General features: G+C 43.2%; 1 protein-coding gene across 1 annotated transcript; it reads right to left on the bottom strand.

Annotated features, from left to right (window-relative positions):
• Positions 1 to 11,010: 11,010 nt before the first annotated feature.
• On the bottom strand, positions 11,011 to 22,549 carry GABARAPL2 (GABA type A receptor associated protein like 2). The gene is made up of 4 exons (XM_016196743.2): positions 22,421 to 22,549; positions 22,037 to 22,092; positions 20,464 to 20,636; positions 11,011 to 11,622 (listed from the first exon to the last, which is right to left on the bottom strand). The coding sequence occupies exons 1-4, from the start codon at positions 22,452 to 22,454 to the stop codon at positions 11,532 to 11,534; spliced, it is 354 nt and encodes a 117-aa protein (XP_016052229.1). The 5' UTR covers positions 22,455 to 22,549; the 3' UTR covers positions 11,011 to 11,531.
• Between the last annotated feature and the right edge of the window lie 1,900 nt (positions 22,550 to 24,449).

Below are 24,449 nucleotides of genomic sequence, written 5' to 3' on the forward strand. Positions count from 1 at the left end.
ATATATCTTCAAAGTTCTGTTTCTAAATACGAGTGCAAAAAAAGAAAAGCAAAATTCAGGACAGCATTATAACATTTAATTTGTGTGAAAAGAATGGTGAAAGGTATATAACTGTTTTGCTTGTATATGCTAAACTATTTCTGATGAGACAGATACTCAAGAAACCACTAACAGGGACCTATGGAGGGAAGGAGAAGGGAGGGGAGGGGAGGGACGGCACCCAGGAATGGAGGGACACTTGTCCCTGAAGACCCTTTAGATTTTGTTATATTTTTTAAATGTTTGAACCATGTTATATAGTACCTATTTTTAAAATACGCTTTTAGAAATTAAGAAAAAAAAAGGAAACAGTTTTCTCTATTTAAACTGTAGAAACACCAGAAAATATTCAGAAGTAACATTGTATAGTAAAGAGGGACTCACCACGTGCTTTCAGCAGCTCTGCTTATAATTCCACAGAATTCTCTCTTTACTAACAAAATGTCTTCTTGGGATTTGGCTCTTTCGGGGGAGTATACACTTGCAGCATTGCTGCTGCTTTGTTCCTGTTCACAAGGGGGTTCTAATGTTATGACTGTGGGTGCATCATTTTTTTTCCTTTTCTTTAGAAATTTTATAACTTGGCTTGATTTAATTTTGTGTATACATTCCATGTCGTCATTTCTGCCGCAAAGCGTGTGGTTAAATGCCTTTTTTTCCTTTTTTTTTATAGAGTTCACCAGTGCCAAGCATTAGCTCACTGTCTGGGGAGATGAATCTGCTGTGGAGAAAATGACCCAGCCTGGCCGCCAGCACTCTGGTTAGAAGAGAAGCAGGGCCCATCTGCTTTGGTCGTGTCTGGCTGGTGGAAAGCGGCCTCCACCTGGACCTTGGCAACATTTTTTTGGATTTAAGACAATGTTCTGAGCCAGCCTTACTCAAAGTTTTCCAGTTTCTAAAACCCAGTTTCCAGTTTCTAAGTTCCCTTGCTGGCTATTATATTTTCAGCTACCACTGTCCTGTGATGATGTCTGGGGAAGTCAGATGAGCTGTTAGGAATAGTCTCATTGCAGCAGGAACGTTATTGATGCCAGGAAATGGCTTCCAGATAGTGAGCATATGTGCTCATTTTCAAGGGCTCAAGCAATTCTTTCCACAGAAACAAAGGCCCCTATCCTGAAGGAGTGGTTATATATAGAAAGAGGCAAGAAGGCAGATGTTTTGTTTTTTGGTTTTTTGTTCTTTTTTTAAATATATCTTTATTGATTTCAGAGAGAGGAAAGGAGAGGGAGAGAGAGAGACAGAAACACCAATGATGAGAGAGTCATTGATCGGCTGCAGCCCGCAACCCGGGCATGTGCCCCAACCGGGAATCGAACCCCGATCGCCTGGATCCTAGGTCGATGCTCAACCACTGAGCTACGCCCGGCTGGGCAAGAAGGCAGATGTTTTGGAAAAAGGAACTTTATTTTCCAGAACGAAGAGTTCTTTTTGTACTGCATGTTGGGGGGTCATAATTGGCCTTCATAACCTATAAATGTGAATTCCTCTAAACCTAAATGTATCTGTAACTGGGACTAAGACTGACTTCCTGGAAGGCTTTCCAGATGTATCTAAACAAAGCTTAAATAGAACGTGTGCCCCAAGGAGGGGAGAAGAATTCTGCAAGGAGACACTTCACGGCTAGAGGCAAAGTTGCATGCATTCAGTTTTCATTTCTTAAAAAAAGTAGTGCCCCAAAACTAATCCAAGGGGACAGAAATCAGAGCAGTGGTTGTTGCCTGGTGGGGGAGGGTGGGAGATTGGGGTTGAGTGGAAGAAGGCCCAGAGGAACTTTCTAGGATGATGGAAACATTCTGTTTTGATTGGAGTGCTGAGTACATGAGTGTAAACATTTGTCAAAATGCATTTAGCTCTACACTTATAAGATCTGTGCTTATTGTATATAATTCTACCTTAATTTAAAAATGTAGAGAAAAAACAAGTCCTTAAAGGTCTGGATATTCAAGGAATTATTTTCTAGTACCAACTCTGCCACTACCTGCGTCTATGTAAGGAAAGTATTTAATCTCTGACTTCTAACCTATCACCTGTTCTACAAAATGAGGTCCTGGCTCTTAGGATGCTCAGTTTTTTTCAACTGTGAAGTAGACTTTCTCATAAAAATTCTCAATGGGGTAGAAAATACAAAAGACATTTTCTTCAGGAAACTGAGCCATTGATGCTTTGAGACACACATGACCTCAGTAGTGTCTGTAACAAGGAAAGGGTGGAAATAATTCTTATCTTGGTTTAGTAACCTGGGTTCTGTATTTGGGTGTGGATTTTTTGTCTCTCATCCCAATGAGCCAGCAGGATTAGGAACCAGCTTTTAGAACTAAGCCAGCATTGCTTTTCAGCCTCCAAATGCAGGAAAGTGTCTTGATGGGAAAACGGCAAAGGCAGAGAGTCACTCCAAGTGGGGAGCCAAGCTGCCAAATGTTAGTTTCGAGCACATGTTCCCTGAACTTGGGCTTGGCTCCAGAAGGAGAAGAGCTCACAATGGAAACAGTGATGGCTGTTTGCTCAGGCAGCCAAGAGAATGAAAAGCACATTGAAACCTGCGATGTCTCCATGGGGAGAGGCACGGTGGGCCCCTTCGTGGTGAAGCCAACCTGACAGCAGCCCATTCCCAACATCTTTAGTTCAACAACAGGACCTTTATGTGCAATCTCTCAGGGAATCTCTGAGAAATTATACTGCCGGCAACCCAGGCTTTGCACAACAATAGATGCACACAATCTAGTTTGCCCATTTTCGTTGAATTCAATTCTGATAATTGAAAGAAGAGCTCTTCTCAATGTATATTCCACCAGCCACCCCAAGATTTCATCAGCTTCCTTTTTATTGCTCCCACTTGTGAACTGTCCGGACCTCCAGTGACTGCCTTTCTAGCTGGTATTTTCATGCGGCACTTTTGTTCCTCCCTTATCCAGTGCCATTGTGAATGCCCTTCTATCCTGGCCCGGCAGGGCCTGCTGGGCTGAGAAACCAGCCAGCAGCAGGAGAAACAAGGCCTCGGGGTGAGGGAGTGGCTACATAGTCCCAACTGGCTCCAGACAGTGTCCTCTCACCTGTGCTGACACACAGGCAGATGGTGCAGCCCAGCTGTTTTCCTCTTTCATGAAAGATGAGGGCTAACCTGGGCTAGTATTTTGTTTGCTTATAATCTGGAGAAATTCTCTTGTAAAATAAAGGATGGCACATAAACTGGTACAAAGGTTGCAAACCCAGATATTTCCAGGAGTAGGAAACTTAAAGAAAGGAGGTGAAACGAACTCAGAAATGTATTCTTTATCCACTGAGTAGCCATTAGTTTGTTCCATCTGATTGTTGTCAGATCTTCTGAATTTTTTTAGGAGAAACAAGAAAATTGGGTTTTTATGTACATGTCTAGGGTTCACATACTGACACAGGCCTTCAATTAGTAACCTCTGGCCTAGCAGAACAAGGATGGCTTTTGGCTGTAGATCTGAGTTTGAACTGTACTCCAGGATGTATACTGGTTGTATGTAAATATATTCTTAGGGTGTCAGTGTGCTCACCTTTGAAATGAGGGCAACACTACCCCCTGGCAATAGAGCTGTGGGGATGAGATGAGATCATGTACAACATGGGTTTGAGAAAGGCTGCCCACCACGTGTACAGTGCCTGGGCCATAGGACACATCAGCCTTGGTCTGTCGCTTCAGCTCCTAAGTGACTCTTTCCAATTTGCTAGTCCTAATTTCCAGAGCTTATGCTAATAAACATAAGAGATTGTCTTCAGGAGAAGCCTACTGGGCAAATGTTTGTGGAGCCTCTTGCTGCATACCACGCATGTGCAAGTTTGCTTGCATGCACCTCTCCATCCCACATCTGGAAGCAACAGCCGGCCTCCAGCAGCTAAGGAGGCAGGGAAGCAAAGCTGTTGATCACAGGTATATATAGATCCTCCTACCTACCTCTCAAGGCTTTGCCTCCCCGGTGCCAATCACCAGGATCTTCTTTTCTCCCTAAGGAAATAAAAAGATGAAAATGAGAACCAGTTGTGCTTTTTAAAGCGTTCTACTATTCATTCTAACAAAGGGTGAGTCTTTGAGAATAAGAACATTTATATTGTCTCCTTTCAAATTCTCCTTGAAGGAGATCCTCACACCACTTTTGGGACTGGTACCCTGGTGCACAAACCGGCCTCGTGCCCTCCATGTGGCCATGGTATGTTTCAGCCACTGCTGCAAAATTAAGATTACATTAGCACTTGTTAAGTAGGCTCTCAGCCCTGGGTGGACCAGTCATATCTTCTGAGCACCATCAATATGCCAGGCAATGCGTCATGCCCCTGAGGCACAAGGATAGGGGATAGTCCTCCTGCTGCTCATTGACCAATAAGAAAGGCCACTGCCTGTGCAGTAGAACAGACGATGTCATCAGAGGTCAAATACCCAACCTGGGAGAGGAAGGGGCACAGGAATATTTCATCAGCCCAGGTACACTTGAGCACAGAAGTGAATGGGGAAGGATTAGGTAAGCAAAGGGAAATGGTTGGTGTATATGGGGACAGACTTAAGAGAAGGATATTTGCAGTAGAGAATCACCATATTGAAAGGCCAGAGATGAAAGTGCAACATGGCTGTGCTGGCTGAGTGTGGGAGGGGCTGGAGGAACGCTTGGTGCATGTTGGGGGGCTTTATATATCCTGTGAAGGAGAGTGGCCTTACCCTGGGCTTTCCTGGATTTTTGAAAAAAGGATGTTGGGATGGAAGTTGCATTTTAGAAAGATTGCTCTTTTCTGTAGCAAGAAGGATGGATTGGCAGAGGCAGGGATGGTGGCAGGGAGACCACAGTTGGGGGATTACTGCAGAAGTTAGAAGAGAAATGATGAGGCCCACCCAGACAATAATGGTTTTAGGAGCCACAGGGAGGAGACTGACTTGAGAAATACACAGAGGCTGGCGAGGCTGACTGGCTGATTGCAGGCAGGGGAAGAGGGAGTATTGAGGATGGCTCCCAGATTACTGTGTGGGAGACAGGATGGAATGTGGTGCCATGTATCAGGAGAGGAGGTAGAGGCAGAGGAGCTGGTCTTGTGGGGCAGGAGACAATAAGCTGTTTCAGAGTTTGGGGTTTCTGGGTATCATGGGATAGGAACCCAGAGTGGGAATTTGGAGGGACTTGGTTTGGGGCTCAGGAGAGAGATGAGCTGGAGATAGAGATTTTGGAGTCTATTTATAGGAAGTCTTTGAAGACATGGATTAGAGTAAAATCACCCAGAGAGAATGTATATAAAATGAAAAGAAAAGGGGACTCTGGATTGAACCCCAGGGAACATCGTTCAGGAGCAGGTAGAGAAGCAGAGGAAAGTGTGTAACCAAGAGGCCCAGGGAAAATCAGGAGAAAGCCAGTTCAGAGCTTTAAGGAGGAAGTAATCTGAAGTGTAGAATATGCCCGGCTGGCATGGCTCAGTGATTGAGCATCAGTTTATGATCCAGGAGATCGAGGTTTGATTCCCAGTCAGGGCACATCCTTGGGTTGCGGGCTCGATCCCTAGTAGGGGGAGTGCAGGAGACAGCCGATCAATGACTCTCATTGATGTTTCTCTCTCCCTCTCCCTTCCTCTCTCTGAAATCAATAAAGACATATTTTAAAAATAAAAATAAAATGTAGACTATATTAAAAGAAAGAAACAAGGACGGTAAGAACTAAGAACCTAGTCGTTCCCCTGCTCCCCTATTGGGGGACAGGTTATTTTTGGTGCCCTCAGCAAATGCAGGGTCAGGGAAGTGGAAACTCTCCTGAGCAGTGAAGGGAAGTGAGAATGGAGGCATCACGTGCTCTTCTTTGAGAAGGATTCACTCTGTTCTCACTGTGTAACTTAAAAATAAAAAGTTATGAAATATTTCAAACACAACAGAAAAAATAACACCCACCACACAATTAACAGTAAACATTTTGCTGTATTTGCTTCAGCTTTTTACTTTCCGGAGAAATAAAACATGAGTAGCTGTATTCGAAATCCCACATTTATCCCTCCCTGATACTATTTCCCTCCCTCCATTTGGTAACCATCATCCTCAGTGGCATGATTTATACTTTCGTTACATGAGTTTGTATCTGTAAGCAATACATGCCATGGTGCTGCAGGGTTTTAAACTTTATAGAAATAATATGCTGAATATATTTCTGCATCTTCCTTTTTTTCATCAGTACCGTTTTGTAGATTTATTTATGTTGACACATGTAGCGCTAGGGCATTCATTTTAACTGCTGTATAGTGTTCTTTTGTGCGAATATACTGCATATTAAATTTCTATTCTCCTGTTAATGAACATTTAGTTGGTCTCCAATTTTTTGCACAAACAAGACTGCAGTGATCATTCTTGTACATGTCTCATACACGGGTAGGGATATTTCTAAGATATACAGTGGCGCCTCAGTTTTTGAATGTCTCTGTTGACGAACATTTTGGTTTATGAACACCATAAATGCTTCAGTTTTCGAACACACCTCGAAAGTCGAACATGCCACACGGGTTCCGCTGAGGGCAAGATCCTGAGGCCTAGCTGTTGGCTGTGGATCCCTCGGTTTTCGAACATTTCAGAATTCGGTCTTCTGGAATGGATTACATTAGGAAACCGAGGGTCCACTGTATACCTAGACAAGGAATTTGCTAGGACATGGGTTATCTGGATCTCAGCTTTACTGGATCCAACTGCTTTCCAATGTGATGCTACCAGTTTATACTCACAGCAGCAGTTTATGAGACTTACAGATGCTTCAATACTCCCTAACATTTTAGATGTCGAAACTTCTAATTTGGCCAATTTAATGAGTGTGAAATGATATCCCGTAGTTTTATTTCCTTGGCATTTTCTCAGGGCCACCAACTATATAGTGTTTGTATCTTTTAGTGTAGAGTTTGTGCACTGCACAACTTTAGAGGGCACTGTTCATAATGTAGTGTTTGTGAACCGCACACTAGAGTTGGTATAATGTACAGCATATACAGTGGCTTTGAGTGAAGTTAAAGATTTTGTGTTATCTTTTGCCCATTGTTCTCTTGGGTTGTCTTATTGGAAGAGTTATTTATTCTGGATATTAATTCTTTTTTTTAAATATCTGTTACATTTCTGCCCAATCTGTGGCTTTCAATAATTTTGTTTATAGCACCTTTTTAATGTAATTTTTTACTTTTAACATTTTTAAATTTTAATGTACTTAAATTTATCAATCTTTTCCTTTACCTTTTGTATTTTTTATCTCTTTTGTATTTTTGTATTTTTTGTCTTTTTTAAGAACTCCCCGGTACTCCAAGGTCACAGATATTCTAATTCTTTAAAATTTTATTTTGAGAGTACATTTGTTAAAGCTGGGACAGTGAAACAAGGAAGGGCCTAGGATAGAAGAAACAACACGAGCGAGCCTAGACTGGTGGGCTCTCTAGAAATGTTATGGGAAAGAAATGAGCCAAGGTGGGGCTGCTGTCAGCTCACTGGAAAGTCAGAGTAAAGCGGGTGTTTGGATACAGGTTTAAGGGGTTAGCCCCAAACGAGCTGCCACTGCCCATTGCTCCCCTGGTTGCAAGTCTCATGGGGACCCTTAGAGTTTAAGAGAAAGAAAATTCACTTGAAAAGGAAATTCAAGTGGGCATACCCGAAGGAGGGTGCATCTTTCTAGATTTTTTTAAGTTTTGCTTTTCCACATTTGGACTTTAATTCACCTTGAATTTATTTTAGGCATGATGTAATATAGGAATTTTTTTTCATATATATATCCAATTACAGAATCATGGATTAACTAGTTCATCATTTCCCCTTTGATTTTCACTGTTATATTTTAGCATGGGTCTGTTTCTGGGTTTCTGTCGTGTTCCCCAGTTTATTTATCTCTATGCCATATGGCACAGTCTTAATTACTGCAAATACATGTCTCTCCAGCTCGTTTTTCTTAACACTTGGTTATTCTTGGTCTTTTGCTCTTCTAGATGGATTTTAGCATCATCGGATCCTTGCATTAAATTCTGATTAATCTGAGCAATATGCCATCTTTCCAATATTGGTTGTTCTCATCCCTGAATATAGCATATTAGTATATCTCTCCTTTTATCTAGGTCTTCTTTTATGTCCTTCAACGTTTTGTTATTTTCTCCTTTAGCGTCTTGCATATCTTAAATTTATTTCTATATGCTTCTAGACTTTTATCCTATTAAGAATGAGATCTATGGCTGTGACCCGGTAGCTCAGTTGGTTGGAGCATCGTCCTGATTCGCCAAGGTTTTGGGTTTGATCCCATGTCAGGACACATACAAGAATTAACTAGTTGAATGCATAAGTAAGTGGACCAACAAATTGATGTTTCTCTCTAAAATCAATTTTTTTAAAAATGAGATCTTTATTCTTATTATATTCCCCAGTTGATTACAACTGGTATGTAGAAACATCAGTATTTGTAACTGATTTGGTATCCAGCAACCATGCTGAACTTAATCTAATTTTTACAGATTATCTTGGATTTTTTCTATGTAGACTATCACTGTCTGCATATAAGTACATTTACTCTTCCTTTCTGATTTTTATGCTGCTTACTTTTGCTATTTTATTGTATTGGTTTTATTCCAGAAATGTTAAGTAAAAACAGTGCTAGATTTTAACAGCTTTATTGAGATATAATTCACACACAGTAAACTTTACCCTTCAGACTTCCTTCTTTAGTTCCTATTTTAAAAATAGGAAACTAATGGGAATGCCTCTAAAATTTTACTGTAGAAGTAACCAATTGTCACAGTACCATTTATATTTGTTGACTGGTTCATTATTTCCCTACTGATCTGTCATGCCACCTCTGACTTTTTTTAAGTAGATTTTTTTTTTTTAAATTTAGAAGAAAGGTGGGAGGGAAGGGAGGGGAGAGACTTGTTCTTCTTATTCATGCATTCATTGGTTGATTCTTGTGTGCGCCCTGACCAAGGGTCAAATCCACAACCTTGCCATTTCCAGATGATGCTCTAACAGAGCTACCTGGCCAGGGCTCTCCTCTGATGTTTTATACACAGGTTTATTTCTGGATTTTGTTCCATTAGTGGATTTGTCTGTCCCAATGTCAGTACCACACTGCCTATTAACCATAGCTTTATATAATAATGTATATATTTGCTGTAGATTTTAAAATGAATTCCCTTTATGAAGTTAAAGAAGTTCTACTCTTGATTTGTTGAGGTGTTTTAAAAATTATGAATGGGTTTTGAGTTATTTCAGGTACTTTTCCTTCATCTATGATATCATATATACTCCTTTGTTAATTTGGTATAGTGTATTAATAGACATAATGATGAACTATATAACCCATTCTTGGTCGAAGGTCTAGCTGGGGCTGATTGTTTAAGTATACTGCTGAATTTTACTTACTAATATAACTTTTAAAACCATTACTCAGATGTTGCATTTTAAAGGCAAGGTTGACAAATCCATTTTTATTGATTGACGTTACAGACAAGGCTGCTTTCTTCAGTAGTTTCTATAGGTAATAGTTATTCTGTCCTCTGTTCCAGTATTTTCCACTATAGCACTTACAGCATTGCTTTGTAATTATTGATGTATTGGTTTACCACCAGACCATAAGCTCCTGGAGGAGGGGGTAATACTCAAGCTATGCCTGAAGCCAGTGAACCATCCTTTTTTGATAGTTGAAATAATAAATTGCTTTTAGAGTTTAAGCCAGTCTGAGTTGGGTGTTATGTTACTGCCAACAAGATTCCTTATAACACAGAACTTGTTCCTTCCCCTGTACCTTGCTTACTCAGACGTCAGGTTGTTTCTAGTTTGATATTACCAGCAAAGAGGACCTCAGATTTTATTGGGTCAGATTTGGACCAACAAAATGCTTATGACAAGAATGTTTCTTCTGATCCTAATTGGGAAGCTGACATCAATGCAGAGCTTTGACAGGTTGCTTATATAATTTGGTAAAGATGAAGTTAAAGATCTTTATTTCTTACCCAGTAGAAACCTGACAGCCATTTTAATACATGTTCTTAGATTGCTGGGTGATGCCTGGTTTCTTTATTCTAATGATCTATGTAGGGCTCTAGCCTCCAACAGTCTGTCTGAGGAAGATTTAGGAACTAAGTAAGCATTTCCTTAGTAAATCATGAAACTCACAGGCCTGGAAAAAACTAAATCTTGATTTTTAGAAAGAAGGGTTTGAAGAGCAGCACCTTAACAAGCACAGGTACATATAAAGGCTTTTTATGTATAGTTATCATTCCAACACTGTATGTAACAGTAAAAGATTGCAAACAACCCAAATGTCATTCATAGCGAACTAGTTAATAACCATATATCCACACAGTGCAATACTATTTGCTGTAAAAATGAATAAAAGGCTATGGACTGATATGGAAAGATCACCAGGATATATTGTTAAGTGAAAAAAGCAACATATTTTTCTTTTGTATAAGAAAAAGAAAATAAGGATATATGTTCATATTTAATTATAATTCCTAAAACAAATACAAAAAAGAAGCAAGAGGCCAATAAAAGAAGTTTCCGATAGGCAGAGGGTTAGAGTAGTCAGAAGACAGTGGTAGGAGCTCTCAATGTATATATATATTTTTTAAATATGTTTTTGTTGATTTGAGAGAGAGAGGAAGGGAAAGGGATAGAGACAGAAACATCGATGGCAGAGAGAAATATCAACCAGCTGCTGCTTGCATGAACCTGCAACCTGGGCATGTGCCCTAACCGGAATCAAACCAGCAACCTCTTGATTCATGGGCTGACGCTTAACCACTGAGCCAGCCAGGCTCAATGTATACCTTTTTATACAGGCTTGATATCTGAACCATCTGAACACATTAACCACTTCAAAAACTCCCTCCTTATGACACAGGCCACTGCTTCCTGTTCCCAGCTATGCTGCCATGGCCCCACAAACCCTCCCCCGGCCCAGCAGATGTAGGAGCTACTTCTCTGACCCATCTAAAAGACGCTGAATAAAGGACATGGTCACACCACAATGCCTTTATAACAGGAAGTTTTATTGTTAATTATTTACCTTAATAGTTTCAGAAAGAGGAACAGATTAGCTTAGTCCACCATGATTGGCAGTTGGCAAAATCTAGTAAAGCAAGTGTTCTGATTGCTAAGGATTTAATTTGGATGCTTTTAATACTTAGCCATCTAACACTTCAAATATAATCCAGAATAAATGCATCATCATCTCCCTCCCTTTCACTTTAATGCCCCACCTACCTCACTTCAATATGGAATATCTTCATTAAATATGATCCCCAGAAGAACAAGTTCTCTGGAGAGTATAGCCATCAGGACAGTGCACAAAAAAAAACACCTCAAAATAAAAACTCTGTATAATTTACTAGTCTAAGGAAACAAAACCCTTCCAATATATTAAGAAATCAATCCAGTTACAAATGCACTAAAAGGTCTATGTGAAGAGGTTCTGGTAGAGTAACTGAAAACGGCCGGCTATTTACAAGATACACAAGCAGGTACGGTGCACCTAGCCCAGCGCTGGCCCTTAGAAGCCAAACGTGTTCTCTCCACTGTAGGCCACGTACAAGAATCCATCTTCATCTTTTTCCTTCTCATAAAGTTGTCCCATAGTTAGGCTTGAAAGACAAAAACAAAAACCAACATTGATCATGTATACATAGGCTCTCCCCATCTTTTCAGCATGCGTTAATGAACTTTGCATTGAAACATTACAACACTGTTTTGCTGCACCAACTTTATAAACTTTAACAGTACAATGAGTGATATTTTTCAAAGGTTAATTTCTCAAGGTTCCTGCTGCCTGCGTTAGCAGCATTTGATGGAGGATCTTTTATATACATTTGTAATAGATGAAAAGTAAACCAGATTGCAAATACTTTCTTTTTAAATGCTTAAACCATGTATCAAACTTTTGGTCCAAATTACGTAAAATAAGTTAAACTGCATTCTATTAACCAATATGAGTGTACTTCTGTCAGCTTACTTGTGTTGAAATAAAGTTTTAAAACAACACTGAAAATTGGGTTTGCTTATTGAGTCTAGGTGTTGGGAGAAAGATGACTTGTGGATAAGGAACTTGACTACTTAAACTAGCTACTCTCTCCCACACCTTTGGTGGTAGGTGGTAAAAAGAAATTCAGATCCCAGCAGTGCTACATTCCTGTTGTAAAGAAGGTAAATGGAGCCACAAAAGATGAAGGTAAATTAGGCCTCTGGGAATTACAAGACTAGAATCAAATCTCCATTCTCCTGCTCCAAGGCAAGGCCATTTGCACTCCTCCTCACACAAAGTAAATCCTTCAGAAGCCAGCTCTATCTAGCTCCTTGAGTGGGCTTGGCAGGTTAGTACTAGTTAATACATTTAGAATGCTTTCTGAAAGCATGGAACAGACTGAGGGGGTCTCAGAGGGAAGGCGGGGGCACGAGAGTGGGTGGGGAGAGATTAATCAAAGAACTTATATGCATAAATGCATAACCCATGGACACTGACAATGGTATGGGGAAGGCCTGGGGGTGGGGTGGATGTGGGGTGGAGGGGGTCAACGGGGGGAAAAAGGGGACATCTGTAATACTTTCAACAATAAAGATACATTTAAAAAAACAATTTAATGGGGGAAAAAAAGAATGCTTTCTGAATGCCTAGGGCAAGGGGAGAAACTAAGCAAAATCAAGAGCCCACGAGGCCCGTTCCTGTAAGGAAAGAAGAGGACATGGAGCTCGCTTCTGCTTTCGGCTGGCTTATTGGGGATTTCTAATTTTACCTAACATGCAAGTACAAGTGGGTTCATTCTCGTTGAAGCTCTCCCACCAAAAACCCTGTGCTCCAGAGACCTGTGTCAGTGTCATCAAAGAGAAGTTATTTTCCTTACATGTAATGTAAACACCTCTCAGATTGTATCTGGGATCCAAAGAAGCCCTGCCTGACCTTCCTAAGAATCCTCCAGAAATAGATACTGCTCAAACATGTGGGTGGCAAAGCTGGCTTTCCCTAAGCCATAAACCAGACTGCAGTAGAGGAGGCCGAATCTAGTTCTCTGCCGTGAAACCGAGCTGTACCAGCTCCAGAGTAAGACTAGAAACAGCTGGAACCCCAGAGGAGCTCTGGCCATGTGACTGTACTATTAGAGATGAGCAATAGTTGAAGACATGTACTAAACATCAGTGCAACGATGAGTGGTGAGGTCAGCCACAACCAGCAAGCAGCACGGTAGCAGTCAGAGCCAGCTGGAGGCATTAGGGGTCACTAGCCTGGACAGGTCACAACAGATGCTAAATGCAGGACACAGTAAAACAAGGGCCACTGGGGTGGGTAATGAGGGGTCCAGGGCCTCAAGCTGGTGAAGCAGTGGCTGCCACATTCTGCTGCTGTGCTCCTGGCGGGCCGTGTGGGACCTCCACGTAAAGAGGGACACGGGCTACGTTTGTTAAAGGGAGTTTTTTCCTTTCTTATTCTTCCTACCCATTTTCAAGCTCAGCCTGTTTGGTTGTGTGGGTGGATGAGAATCATTGAGGAACAAAGTGGGAGTGGATGAGTATGAACACAAAATGGCCTGTTACCAGCATGTTGTGCAATGGAACAGTGCTCCTTGTGAGAATCTCTTAACCTGGAATTTGTAAAATAAGGACTCCCTGGAACAGCAACATCTGCTAGAAATTTCTGCTATGATAGAAATGCCCTATATTTTTACTGTCCAATATAGTAGCCACTAACTACATTCAGCACTTGAAATGTGGCTCGTCTAACTGGGCTGTTTCCCTGGCTGGGTAGCTCAGTTGGTTAGAGCATTGTCCCAATATGCCAAGGTTGCAGATTCGATCCCCGATGAGGGCACATACAAGAATCTACCAGTGAATGCATAAATAAGTGAAACAACAAATTGATGCCTCTCCCCCCCCATCCCCTTCCTCTCTCCCCTAAAATCAATTTTTTAAAAAAAAGCTGCCTCTGAACTGGAATGTGCTGTTAGTATATAAAACATACGCAAGATTTCAAAGACCTAGTATGAAAAAAAGGATGTAAAATATCTCAATTTTGATTACATGTTGAAATGTGACATTTTGGATATACTGGATAAATAAGATATATTATTAAAATTAATTTCACGTTTCTTTTTCTTTGTTAATGTAACTTTTAGAAAATTTAAAATTACAAATGTAGCTCACATGCCACTCCTATTTGACAATACTGCCCTGCAACATGTGAGGACTTGGGGAGCAGTGGATAGAGGGAGGAAGCTCTGCTTATGAGAACACCCAGAGTGGTGGGTCTCAACCTTGGCTGCACATCAGAAACAATGGAGAGCTTTAAAAACATCTCCATCCATAAGCCCCACCCAGGACCAATTAAATCAGAAGAACCTCTGGGGGTGCAGGCCCAGGCATCAATAGGAACATCGATATTTTAAAATGCCAAAGATGATCGCCTAGGCGACCGTGGCTCAGAGGTTGAGCATCGACCTAGGATCCAGGCGATCGGGGTTCAACTCCCGGTCAGGGCACATGCCCGGGTTGTGGGCTTGATCCCTAGTCAGGGGCGTGCAGGAGGCAGCCGATCAATGACTCTCTCATCACTGATGTTTCTATCTCTCTCTCTTCCTCTCCTTTCCTCTCTCTGAAATCACTGAAGATATATTTTTAAAAAAATAATAAAATGCCAAAGATGATTCCATGTGCATCCAGGTTGAGAATGAGGCCCTCTGCCAAAGGAAGACAGATGTGCGTCCTTTTTTTTTTTAGATGCTTAAAAGCCATGTGATCTTTAAGAGCCATGTGATCAGGAAGCAGAGTGACAGAACAGGAAATGGAGAAAGGAGCCAGCAGCTAGCTAGCAAAGGGCTTGAACAAGTAGCTGAGTCTCTCAAGGCCTTTACACTGGTGGTTGAATGCCCCAAGGAACTCTGCTTTTCTCTGAGCCTCCTCAGAATGAGGCTAAGGGGAAAACAGCTACAGCTATTGCCACAACTCCCTTTGCCCCATTTGGTCCAAGTGTCCAGGGTGACCTTGATGAGAACTGTCTCTACCATCTCCCTACTACTGTTACCACAGGAGTTTAGACACAGAAGTAACAGACATTGTGTGGAACACTCAAAGGCAGCCACCCCATGGTGCCTTTGTCAAGTTTGCTTCCATCTGACAGACTAAGTTCTGCTCTTTTCCTAGGAAGTTGGAAGCCCTGCTGAATTAGAAATATTTGAGTAGCTTTATAAACATCAGTGTCCCACCCTAGACTCTCTGCATACTGTCTACAGTGAACGATGACCACTGGAACCACTACTGTCTAAGGCAGGCTCTAAGACTCTAAGGTGGGGATACCATGGGGCTTTCTGTTTTTAGATTCCATTGTCTTTTAAGTAAAACTTGGTTTTTTAATTTGCTTAACCAGTGCTCTAGCAGCTACAGACGCTAATCATAAACATCCTAACTATAACAGCAAACACATGCCAAGCACTGTTCTAAATCCATTACATACATTAACTCTATCCTCACAACCTTATGAGGCAGGTACTATCATAATCCATAGTTCATAGGTAAATTTACCCCAGGTCACAAAGCCAAGAGACACTCTTACCACCAAACTGTGCTGCCTCCAAGTGCACACACAGCTAGATCTAATGCCCCAATGTCAGCATCCCTGTACCTTCCTTAGCACAGCACTTCTCACACAAACATGCCTACAAATCACCAGAAGGTCAGGGTGGGGCCTGTGACTCTTCATGTCTAATAAGTTCCCAAGTAAGACCACTGCTGCTGGCCTCTGCCTCACACACTGAGTAGCCCGGTCTCGGCGCTCTCTCCTTCAGATCCTGTAATTTGACAACAAGATGGCTATGCCTAATGGCTTTAAGAGTCCTCTCACTGTTCACCTTTTCTGCCACGCAGCCTCGTGTGGAAACTTTATTTAGTTGGCAGTAAGCACTGTATCCTTATACTCAGAGTGCCCACTGGGCAGGAACTTGAAAACTGACAATGCTCAACACTAGGAGCTAAACACTCCGTTCAGCAGCCCGTGACTGAACGCCTGATTTCAAGGCTTCCCTGGGTACCTGGGAAAGAAGACTGGCACGTCTGTACAGCATGATTTGAAAACAGCACTGTAGTACCAGGCCACAGAGTCAGAGTAACTTGGGATGGAGCCAAAAAGAACTGGGCCACAAATACAGTTTTTTTAAAAAAAAAATGTTTGTAAGTCCCATTAAAAGAATAGTCAGATGGAAGTGCAGGATGCAAAACATGACCGCAGTCAGCAGGCAATCTATGGCAGAAGGCAGCTGTGTCAGTTAAGACAACTTCTGTAAGTCTCCAAGAAGATGACCTTCCTCCTAAGAATTCGAGGAGCCAAGCCACACAGCACTGAGCAACCCACTGCTGGAACGCCTGAGGATCCTAACATAGAGGCAGCTCCGATGTGTGCGTCTGGCTAAGCTGCACAGGCTTGCTGGATGACCCGACAACTCACAAACAGCACAACTCCAAGGCTTCCTGCCTAAGTTACTGGTTGCAGAAAACACCCAAAAGTGGCCTCCAGTCTAGCAAGTATTATGTGCACTCATCCAAGAAGGATGCTGTTGAGGACAAGGGATACTGTCACCTTTCAAACTCTGAGTCTGACGAGGAAAGACATGGGAAAAACCAATGGCAGATTTAAGCTATGGAGCCAATCTAAGGTATGGTGAGACTCTGAATTACTGAATGGAATGAGCCTAAACTGCCCCCTAAACCCTCATCTCCCATTGCTCCATTCAGGGTACCAGACCCAAATAAAATAACTAACAGCCTTTTAGAAGGATCCATATCCAGAAATGGCCATGCTGCTGACAGCAAACACTAGTTTTAAGCTACTCAACAGCCTATGAATCAGGAGGCTGACCTACAATTGTGTGGATGCTCATTCCCTGCAGAACCTCCCCTTGTCCCTGAACCAAGGTCAGGTCACAGAGGCTGTGGGATCCAGCCTGACTCATGAATTAGCTGGACTGATCGGCACACCTGGCCACCCATCTGCTTTGAAGCACACATGCTTCCACTGGACCTGCGTTTATCTCTTTTCTAGCAGGGAGTGGGTGGGTGGGGTGAGGTGGGAGGACAATGGCCACTGCTGTGGATCCTGGAAAGACACTGGCCTCAAAGTGAAAGACTCTGAGGGTTCCCCGAGATTCTAAAAAAATAAAAATTAACTACTGCTTGTTCCTTTTATCAGATTTTTCTCTGATATAAATAAACCTTGTTCAGTGGCTGAAATAAACCCCGTTATTGAAGATTTATTTACCCAGAAATTATCAAAAGTGCTTGATTTAAGCAGGTTTCTAAGTAAAGTTTGAATGGACTATATGACATCACAACTTTCTTTTACTTAACACCTCATTTAAGATCCAGAAGCAACTAAGCACCATAATCTTAAACAGCACAGGTTTACCAATGTAACACTCCCAAATTATCACATTTTGGAGACATTTTACTTAATAATATAATCCTATTTGTATTTAAAACATGGGATTAACAAGACTCTTGTCTGGGTTCTGAACACAGACCAAAAGGTAGACACCACTGCCAGGTCTGGGTTCTCCTCCCAATGCCATGACTGGGAATTTGTACACTGATGTGCTTTCTCAGGTCCTGTCTGCACCAACCCACAGTTCTCTTTTCATTTTTGGCCTGATTGTGATGCAGGCACCTAGGCAGAGAGTTCAGCTTTCCAATGCTAAATGCAAGAAGGCAACTGAGATCCCCCTTTTTTAAAAACTGAACTCAAAAAGAATTTAGGAAGTAAAACTCTTAGGGATTTGTCTCTGTCTCTCTTTCTAGAATCAACATTTAATACTAACTGCTCTAAATAATCATGACATTCTACACAGTGATAGACTGTTTAGAAGACTCTCCCAAAGTTCTGCTCCTAGGCAGGTATATGGGTCACTATTGCTCAGCCTCAGGCATAAGTAAGTGATCCTTGTGCAGACCAGTCTGTTACTGGATGGGGGAGGGCTCCGGTAGGGTTGGATTCATCCTTTCTCATTTCCCCAGCCTCTCAGAAGGCAACAAGCACTGGCTGAAGGTTAAGAGAGGCTCTAGGCTTCCCTAAGGAGTCTGGAAAGAGCTGAGAAAAAGGCTCTTAACTGCCTTGGGGAAGGAGATGGAGGAGCTGAGTCACACACCAGCTTTTAGGAAGGAGACCCTGTGACAATTTTGTGCTATCAGGTGATTAGCATTTGCATAAAGCCCCATGAAGTCACATGCCTCTTATTTGTAAACAAATGTGTTTTTAAGAACAAAAACCCCAAACAAACAAAACACTGTCACTTTAAGTGTGGGGCAGGAACTGGGGCCAAAGGCACTGAGGGCATGGGCAAAGGGGCCCTCATTAGTGACTCTCAAATCCTCACTTGGACCACGGTATAAATCTGCTTTAGGGTAGAATCTTACCAGGTTGGAAACACAAATGAGACTCGCGAGAAAATGGCCCTGAAACAGCCTCTGCTGCCCTGAGAATCACTTTTCATTTCCAATTCTATTTATATCTCAGGGATAATGGGGGGAGGATGGGTAATTGCTAAAATTTGCAGCCATTTTAATTGTGAGATTAAGATGGAGCCACCAGAGTAATCTTAATGGCCTCAGAAGCCTGCTTCATTTCCTTTAAGTATCAGAGGATCAGAATTCCAGGAAATAAACTCAATGTCATAGTCACCTACTTCCTTCCACTAAGAAGCCACCAGAGGAAGGAGGAAATGGAGTGGCCAAGGTTCAGAAGCTGCAGGTGAAATGAAGATTTACCCCCCTTACCACCTTAAGGGAAGCTGAGTAACCACCATGGGTGGGGCTTCCTCCCCTGATGAACAGTGTCCCGATCACCACACTGCCCAGAGGCCTATGAAGGCAGGCTGGAAGAGCCCAACTCTGGCTTGACACCCCTGGCAAAACAACAGCTCCCTGAGCAATAGCTGTAGCAGACCAAGGGCATGGCCTTCTCCTCAGGCAGGACATAGGCCTCTGGACAAAAAAGAGGTTCTATGGAAACCAACTTCACAGGATGTCTGATCACAAATTCTTAACTAGGCAGGTCATGAAGGCTAGTCACACCCCAGGCATATAACTTTTTTAGTAAAAGGTTTATTTTTGCCTTAAGCCCTGTCCATAGTTCTTGTGCATCTAGGTTAATATACATTTGAAATAAGTATAACACTCCCCCCCCTCCCCCCAAGAAAGTACATCATCTTGGTAACTATCCTATAATCCCCACCTTGCTTCCTCCCACCTTCATGTAATCTTATGTTACTTCCTTAATTTCAAATGCATAAAAGAAACTGCAAAACGTCACTCTCCCAAGCATTTGCGATTTTGCCTCCCAGCAATTGTGTCGTCAGTTCAGGTACAAATAAACTTATAAAAATTCTCTACATATTTGGGCATTTATGTTGACAAACCTTAGGGAAGAACCTTACATTTCTCCCCTATCCTGCTTCCCTGCCTAACACCAGGAAGTGGAGGTGGTGAAGATTGTGAAAGAGCAAATCAGACCAAAAAATACCATTTCTGCATTCTGGTTTTTAAGACCAAATAAGAGCTTTCTACCTTTCATGGGAAAAAGAAGAGAATATGGCCAAGGTCTCTTCTGGAGCTTTCAAGGATTTTCAAAAGGAACATATTTTTGGCCACACTGGGCTTGTTTTACCAGGGCTTCTGAAAGCCTTAGCTTTTAGAAGTACTACTTTGGGGTGGGGTGGGGGGTGGTCAACAAATGAAACTTAGTTTAGGTTGCAAAGATGAGATGCAGCCAGGAACTCACACTCAAGGGGAGAGAAGGCCAGCATCTGGCACAGGGCCTAGAAGTATTCAATCAGTAACAAGAAAGGACTAACTAGGGAATTAGACGGAGCCAGTCCATTTTCCTCTATCCATAGTCAGACTCTGACAGTGAGAACAGGTGGTAGTAAGGGAGGCTTAAGTGTGTATTGAGACCTCAGAGCCCTTTGCTGGACAGCAGCCATTTTAGCAAACTGAAGATTGGGTACAGCTAGAGACTCTCACAGTTGCAGAGTTGACTGAGTTTGGAGAGCAAGTGAGCAGGGTGATTAACTAAAGCTGAGCCTCAGCAAGGCCCGCAAGCTCCTGGTGTAGAATGACAGGACTTCTTTCACGAATCATTTGGAAAAAAACATTTCAGGCTTCAGTCCTACTGGTGGCTTAAGCCTAAGAAAGTTCTCAACTGTTTCAAAGAATTCTTGGGGGCCTAAGGCTGGATTTTGGATTTCATCTTTTTAAAAAAAGCCCAGGTCTTGTTTTATTTTCTTAACCCAAAGTACACTCCCATGTATTGTAGCCCATATTTTCCTTGAGTTCCTGATGTCAGGAAGCACAAAATCCAGATTTCCAGTCAGGACCTCTATGAGTTTTCAGACCTCCAAAATTCTGAGTTCTGTAAGCAGCCAAGCAAGTGGCCAGTACCAGTAAACATCTCTCACCTGGACTGTGGGACTGTCTTATCCACAAACAGGAAGATTGCCTTTTCAGAAGGAAGCTGGATCCTTTTCCTGACGATCCACATGAACTGAGCCACAGTGATGTCAGATGGAACCAGATACTTCCGTTTGTCAATGTCAACAATCTGAGAGCCTGAGACTTTTTCCACAATCACCTGGGAAAGCAAAGGGAGGTCAGGACTAGATTTCTCACGTGAGGCTCTGGCCCTGCATTGTCAGGAAGCTGATGAATAACAGTGTGTGGGCAAGGAGGTGGGTGGGGAACTGTATAACATGAAGAAATATGCCCCTGACTTAATAAACCACACACTCTGGAGGTTAAGAACCAATATAAATGTGTTATAGAGAAACAGTAAGTGCTTTCCTGTGGTCAATTATTATATTTCTCATTCCTGATCTCTGCATGCATAAAAGAAACACAGCCTTTAATACAAAGCTTTTCAACATTTTGTCTGGGCAGATCCAAGAATATCTGGTGGGAGTTTCATCTGCAGCCTGTTATTCCAGGACCCCAGAACAGATCTGCCTTCACACTACAGGGGAATCAAGATCTCAAAGAACACAGGAAATGAGAATGGATGGACTAATGGGCAATCCCAGGCAGCCAAGAACCAAGCTCTTCATTTGGCCTGTTGCTTCTCTCTGAACTAGGTTTCAAATCTGTCCCCCTGCCCCCTCTCCAAAGGAAGTGTTCACAAGCAATGAGCTACAATAAAAGGCCTGATGTCCTTTAAAAATCAATAAGGATTACAGAAACCATCTCCCCTACCATGGAAGAAATATAGGATCATATGTATTATTGATTAAGGGAAAATCACGGGAAAAAGGGTTTTTAGCATGGCTTCTCGGGTTTTTAAGTTTTTTTTTAATCCTCACTCAAGGATATTTTTTTCATTGCTTTTCAGAGAGTGGAAGGGAGAGAGAGATAGAAACATCGATGTGAGAAAGACACATCCATTGGTTGCCTTCCACACACACCCACAACCAGGACCAGGGATGGAGCCTGCAACCCAGATAGGTGCTCTTGACCTGAATCCAACCGGAGACACTCTACCCAGAGTCAAACTGGCTAGGGCTCATTTTTTTTTTTTGGTCAGGAAAGGGTGACAAGGTCAGGATGAGAAAAGGGAGCTAGAAGTCAGGTGAAGGAAGCTAGAAGATGAGGGCTCAGAGTTAAAGATGAGAATGTCCTGAAACTAAAGTACCACTTCCAAGGCCAAAGTGACAGTCTTCCTCTACCACCGTTCCCCAAAGTGGCAGTGACCTGTTGCCCTGTCCTAGAATATCGTTCCTTACATAATTGGCGAGGGAGCCCAGAGACTGCAGGCAGCTCACTGGCCTAGATCGGGAGATTCAGCACTGAAGCACCCCTAAACAGCATCAGCTGGAGCCCCCTCACGCTCGGGCCCCGGAAGGCCCCTAACCCATCTGGCCTGTCGGCTACAGTATTCGGGAATGGAACCTCAACTTGTCAACTGCTGAATGGTCTGGGACCCATCACGAGTCCTAGAAGACAGAGGTGACAATGAGGTGAAGGGGCGGGGAGTCCACTCACCGGAACCCGGTCGGGATATTTCGCTCGGATCTTCGCGGATTCCACGCATCTGTGTTCTGTGGGAGAAACACACTAGGCTGACTGTCGCGCCTGCCAGCCCGCCAGTTCCAGGGCCCCCAGCCCTCCTCCCCCGCGACCTACGCAAGCCCCGGGCCCTCGTTCGGGCGTCTCGGCGGCCTCGATCCTTGCCCTCCTGGCTCCCGGGAGGGTCTCCCGAAGGCGGCACAGATCGGTGGGCAGCCGGTCTGGGGACCGGGGCCTCGGAGTCACTAGCCCAAAGAGCGACTACCGCCCATCCCGGCCCAGCCCAGGGCGGCCCGAGTGGGGGAGGGGGCCCACCCGCCGCGCCGGCCCCCACGGCCGGGCCAGCGTCCCGACGCTTACCCAGCGAGTGGTCCTCCTTAAACATCCACTTCATGGCGGCGGCGGGGAAGGGACGCAGCGGGCTCTCGCAGCCGCGGAGCTCAAAGTACCAACCACAACAACAACGACAGCGGCGGCGGCGGAGGCTGTGACTACACGACAGGCGGGACTTCCGGCTGCCGAAGCTTAGCAACCGGCCGGGTAGGGGCTTCCGGCAGGGAAAGCAGTGACGCCAAGCCAAGGGGCGGGGCCGTACGCCAAGGGGCGGGGCAGGGGAGGGCGCGGGCGGCGGGGGGGCGGTAAGCCCCGGAGTGGAGTTGAGGACATTGGCGCCAGGGACTTAGGTGAGGGGCGTTGGCGACGTGGGAGGAGATGTTCGGGAATTGATAACAGGACTAGGTCTCGGTGGACGCTGCTAACCCGAAGGAGAATTTGATGGTCTGGCTGATAAGATAGGGCTCTTACAGAGGACTGTTCATGACGGAAGCCTGGAGCGTTAGTGACGAGCGGGATTTTGGACGTGTGAATGACAGGAGTCTGGTGGTTAGTGATGGCGGGGAGGGGGCTTCTGCTTAGGGCTTTGACAGTTTGGGGAGTATTGTGTGGAGTAAAAGGTTGGGGGCTCCATACGGGACTGTGTGCGGAGGAATACCGATGACAGCCCAGGGGTTCAGTATTAAGGACAGCCATAATAGGTTGTCTCGGACCTAGAAATGGAATTTAAACAAATCCAATTTCCTTCCTTTATTCATGCACAAGTGTTTGAATGAATAAACACTTAAGAAAAGTTATCAAAAATATGCATCCGAGGACTGTAACGTCACACTAATCACAGAGACCCCTTAACCTTAACAGTCAGAGGAGTTAGAGGTGACTATCAGACACTGAGAATTCCCCTGATAGCTGATCATGAGATGGGTTTCTTTGGCAGTCAGCATGAGATTCGGCAATCACAGCACAAGCTCTATGTGCATGTGTCATCTGCCTGAGCCTTCAGGATCTCCAGTGATGTCATCCCTTTCTTCCTTGCAAAGTCATCAGGGCAGTCTACTCTAGATCGTCGTATGTTTATGAGCTGGTGAATATGCAACAAGAATACTTGCTTAATTGGGCAGATGATCCTTGCCACATGCCTATAATTCTGATGCATCTGAAAGGCCTATATGTTTGAACATTGTCATTCATCATTTCCTATCGTTGAAATTCCTGATGGATGCTGTGGAATCTAACTTCATTCTAAAATTATTTTTGTTATTTTTAAATTGTGTGAGCAACCCAAATAGTTTTTTGTTTGCGTGCTTGTTTTTAATGAAGTGAAAAATCCTTTGAATTTCATACCAAAAATTATTGTTGTTGTGTATAAGAACATGTTCTAGATGCTGGGAAAAACAGTGAACAGAACAGACACCTCTGCTCTCATGGAGTTTGTATTCTAGTGAAACAAGACAAAAAATAAATGTCAGGTATGATAGGTGCTGTTCAGAACAATAAAACAGGGTTGTGACTAGAGAGTGATGGCATGATAGAATGCTAATTAGATAAAATGGTTGCCAGATCTAGGAACAGGAAACCCTTATGACTGGAGCTGAATAAACAAGGGGGAGTGTGTTAGGAGATGAGATAAAATAGACCTAGACTATAACAGTTTTGACTTTTGAATTCCATGTTAAGCAGAGGTGTGATGTGATATGACTTTCCTTTTTAAGTGACCAGGCTAGCTTCAGTGTAGACAGTAGACTATAGGGGCTTTGAGGATGGGAGCAAGGGGAAGAGTTAAGAGGCTATTGTGATAATCCAGGTGAAAGACGATAGCTTAGACCAAGATGGTGCCTGTGCAGTTGTACTCTAAATATATTTTGAAGATAACTGACAAAAGTTGCTGATAGAGCAGATATGATCTGTGACGGACAAGTCAAAGTCAAGACTTTTGGAAGGATGGAATTGCCATTTACTGAAACAGGTGGCTTCAGCTTGGGGGATGAGAATGAAGAGTTTTGTTTTTGCTATATTAAGTATAAGATGTCCAAGAGACACATCCAAGTGAAGATGT

Source organism: Miniopterus natalensis, chromosome 18 (assembly GCF_054644295.1).
Source record: "Miniopterus natalensis isolate mMinNat1 chromosome 18, mMinNat1.hap1, whole genome shotgun sequence".
NCBI lineage: Eukaryota > Metazoa > Chordata > Mammalia > Chiroptera > Miniopteridae > Miniopterus > Miniopterus natalensis.

Coding starts and splice junctions, on each gene's coding strand:
- GABARAPL2 (XM_016196743.2), bottom strand. CDS start 22,454: ATGAAGTGGATGTTTAAGGAGGACCACTCGCTGG. Junction 22,093..22,420: donor TAAGGAGGACCACTCGCTGG/GTAAGCGTCGGG, acceptor TTTCTCCCACAG/AACACAGATGCGTGGAATCC. Junction 20,637..22,036: donor AATATCCCGACCGGGTTCCG/GTGAGTGGACTC, acceptor TTGCTTTCCCAG/GTGATTGTGGAAAAAGTCTC.